General features: G+C 58.4%; 1 protein-coding gene across 1 annotated transcript in view; it reads right to left on the minus strand.

Annotated features, from left to right (window-relative positions):
- The window catches only part of MCF2L2 (MCF.2 cell line derived transforming sequence-like 2), a 155,803-nt gene that overhangs the window by 8,456 nt on the left and 144,101 nt on the right, over positions 1-3,246 (minus strand). Inside the window, exons 15-16 of the mRNA XM_014587426.2 lie at positions 502-599; positions 159-262 (exon numbers count right to left, since the gene is read on the minus strand). Coding sequence (XP_014442912.2) covers positions 159-262; positions 502-599 — 202 coding nt within the window. The remainder of the gene's footprint in view (positions 1-158; positions 263-501; positions 600-3,246) is intronic.

Genomic DNA, 3,246 nt, shown 5'->3' on the forward strand with positions numbered 1-3,246 from the left:
GGGTCAGTCCTCCGGACAGGTCCTGCGGCCGCCCCTGGCCGGGCCACCGGGCGTGTCCCCGGGAGCCAGGAGGCCCGCGGCGCCGCGCGTGGCCCTGCAAGGCCCAGGAGCGGGCCAGGGAGGGGTGGCCCGCGGTCGCCCCCTCCCCGCGCACTCACATGTGCTCCTCGTGCTTGCCGCGTCCGCGCTCCGGGAAGGCGCCCATGGGGGAGCGGGGTTCACAGCCGGCCTCGGCCTCGGCCTCCGGCCACAGCGCGCAGAGCTGGAGGGAGGGGCGTTAGAGGGTGTAGGCGTGCGGCTCGGCAGGGCCCCGGTGACTCCCCCCTCTCCTCCGGGCCATTGACCGGAAACCAGGGCAGGGCGGAGGACACCGCCCCGGGGACACCGCCCTGGGGACAGGCTGGGCCCGAGCCACCCCCGGGAGCCAGGGCGCAGGGGCGGCAGAGGAGGGAGAGGGGTCGGGGTCGGGACGAGAGCGCAGACGTGGAGGAAGCCAATTACACTCAGAGAGCTGTCGTCCTTCTCCAGCCCCTCTGCGCATTCCCGACCTTCCGAGGTGTCCGAGGTGTCCGCGGGGACAGACTCGCAGCTGCAGCGGCCTTGGGGAAAGAAAAGGAAGGGTCCGGGCCACTGTGGGGTGGGGTGCCGGAGCCCCGAGAGGGACTGTCCTCCTTCCTCCAGCACACACCCCCAGATCCCGCCGCCCTGTGGGGGCGCTTAGCAGCCTCTGACCAAGGACAGAGGACTGACGACCGCCTTGGGCCTCCTCCGCTCCTGGTGCGCAGGCCAGGCAGGGGTAGGGATTCCTGGGGCCCTAGGCCCCCAGCTTAGTCTGGAACTGGCTTTTCCTACTTGCAGCGCGACCACAGGAGGCGCAGACGTCACACCCCAGCTCGGAGTGCTCACAGCTACATTTACAGGTTAAGCAGAAGCTGTGGGGCCGCCTTCCCCTGACCGCGTCTCCACCCAGTGTCCCATGGGCCCACGCCTTCTCTTCTGTCCTGGCGGACCGGCAGGACAGGCTGTGGGGGTGGGGCTGCAACAAGGCCTTAGAGGTCAAGTCTGAGACACTGAAGCTGTTCTGGGGGAGCCCTCCATGTTCCCCTCTTTAGGGTCCTTCCAGGAACTCTTCCAACTTGTGAACTTTGGACATGGCCCTGCATCAAAGCTGCTGGCTTTATGAAAAGCGCAGCTCAGAGAGCGTGGAGTCTGCGGTGGTGCCGACCCTTGGGCTGTGAGCCCAGTGGGGACTTGCTCAAGGTCCCTAAGGAGTCAGGACCAGGGTGCCCCAGCTCCTAACGGTGCCCCCCTTCCTCACCCAGGCCCTTCCAGCCCTGCTCTCTGGGCTGCCTTTTGCTCTTAGGTTAGATAATCCTTTCCTGGACTCACTGGCCAGGGCTCTGCGGTCCTTAGTCTTTGGTACTGAGGAGGTGACAGCACTGAGGAGACCCCAGAATCTCGGACACAGAGCCTGGACAGTCCCAGGCGCAGGAGAGAGAGCTTTGCCGCCAGACTCAAGTGCAAGCTGCTCTGGCCACTCTGCTCCTGTGATCCTGCGCGGGTCACTGACCTCAGCGTGTGGGCCTCTTCATCCCTGCGGTAATACCTGTTGCAGGGGACTTTGTAAAGAAGATCGATTTTGCAGTATTGGTATGTGGATTAGCCAGAATGTTGGGAAGTACAGCAAAGGAGGCCAGTAAGTGATGCCTGCCACGGTTATGCTCTCGGTAATCACACCACGATGCTCCAGGGAGAGCCGGGACAGCTCCGGGCGCTCCGGGTGCGGTTACTGCTCCTGAGATGAGATTCGTCTGACATCTCGCGCCCTCACAAACCCCCCAGGGAGGAAACCGACGACAGTGGCAAGAACTAGTTCTAGAAAGAAACCCAGAGCAGAGACAGCAAGTGGTGTGGTAGTGAAGGTGCTGGACTCCCACATGGTGGACTGTGGTTCGAGTCCTGGACCAGGCTTGAAAATCACACCAGGTGCGTGTGCATGCGTGCCCCAGATCCCTAGAGAATGGAGAAGGGATCGTGCAGTGGCCATCCCCTGTGGAAAGATCTCTCACTTTCCCTCTTTCTGCCTCTTTCCTTTCTGGCAAGCACACATGCCATATGGCAAAAACCTAAAAAACAGAAACAAAACAAAAACCAGAGAAAACACACACACATACACATGCTAGAAAAAAGAAACCAAACACACAAACCCTTAAACATTCAGTTTCACGACACAGTTTTAAGTGATAGGTGCATCCTTGGAAGATGGCTCTGGCCCCAGTGGTGTGCGGGGCAGAGACACCTGCATCTCGGGGTACTCCCAGTTCATCCTCTGGAATAAGCACAGAGTATTAGTGGAGAGCAGCAGACCGCTGGGGAAGCTGGGCCATGGAGCTTCATGCTGAGGAGGCCTGGGGAGGAGTCTCTTTTCCCATGACCTTTTTCTTTTCTTTTTTAAACCTTTTTTTCCATGAACTTTTAAAAATAATTATTTTATTTTCTTTCATTATGTTACTATTATTATTTTAATCTGTCCAGAGGGAAACAGAGGAAAAGTGAGAAAGCAAGCTGTCAGGTCCAGGACTTGAACCATGGTCCGCCACATGGGAGTCCAGCCCCCTACCACAAGGCCACCTGCTGACCTTCTGATAACCTTTACAGCTCACATCACATAAACCGTAAATGGGCTAGAGAATCTGGTTTTAGCAGTTCATGTTACGAGTTTTAAGTTTTTGCTTTGCAGGCAAACTGAGGTTTATTAACAAGTGAACCCATTTGGTGAGTTTAAATTTTCATCATCAGAATAAAGATTTTTGGTAAACTGCGAACAAAAGCATGGCTTTTCTTCTCTGGCCACTGGAGGGCGTACGGGGACCACTGCAGATCCTGCTCCGCTGGATGGGCGGCCGCTCCCACCTCTTGGGTGCCACACGGGCAAACTCTACCTGCTCTGCGCAGGTACATGATGTTTAAAGGACCGCCTCGGTGACACGAGTTACAGTGCATCATTTTCCCTGGGCGCCCAGGTGGAGAGCCGCCTGAAAGTGACGCTTACGCCCCGACTTCTTCCCTTGGAGGGACAGCGGTAGCTGACTGCTAAACATATGCTGGCCCTCGCCTAAAGGTGTCGTCTGTGTCCTCCCTGGCTGCCTGAGGATGTCCGCCATCATGAGTGACACAGTGGCTATCGAACCAGGGAAGTCACGACCCCCCGACAGCGAAGCCACACCGGGCGTCACCTCCCGGGTC

The sequence above is a fragment of the Tupaia chinensis genome, unplaced genomic scaffold, assembly GCF_000334495.1.
Source record: "Tupaia chinensis unplaced genomic scaffold, TupChi_1.0 Scaffold000212_1, whole genome shotgun sequence".
NCBI classification, from domain to species: Eukaryota; Metazoa; Chordata; class Mammalia; order Scandentia; family Tupaiidae; genus Tupaia; species Tupaia belangeri.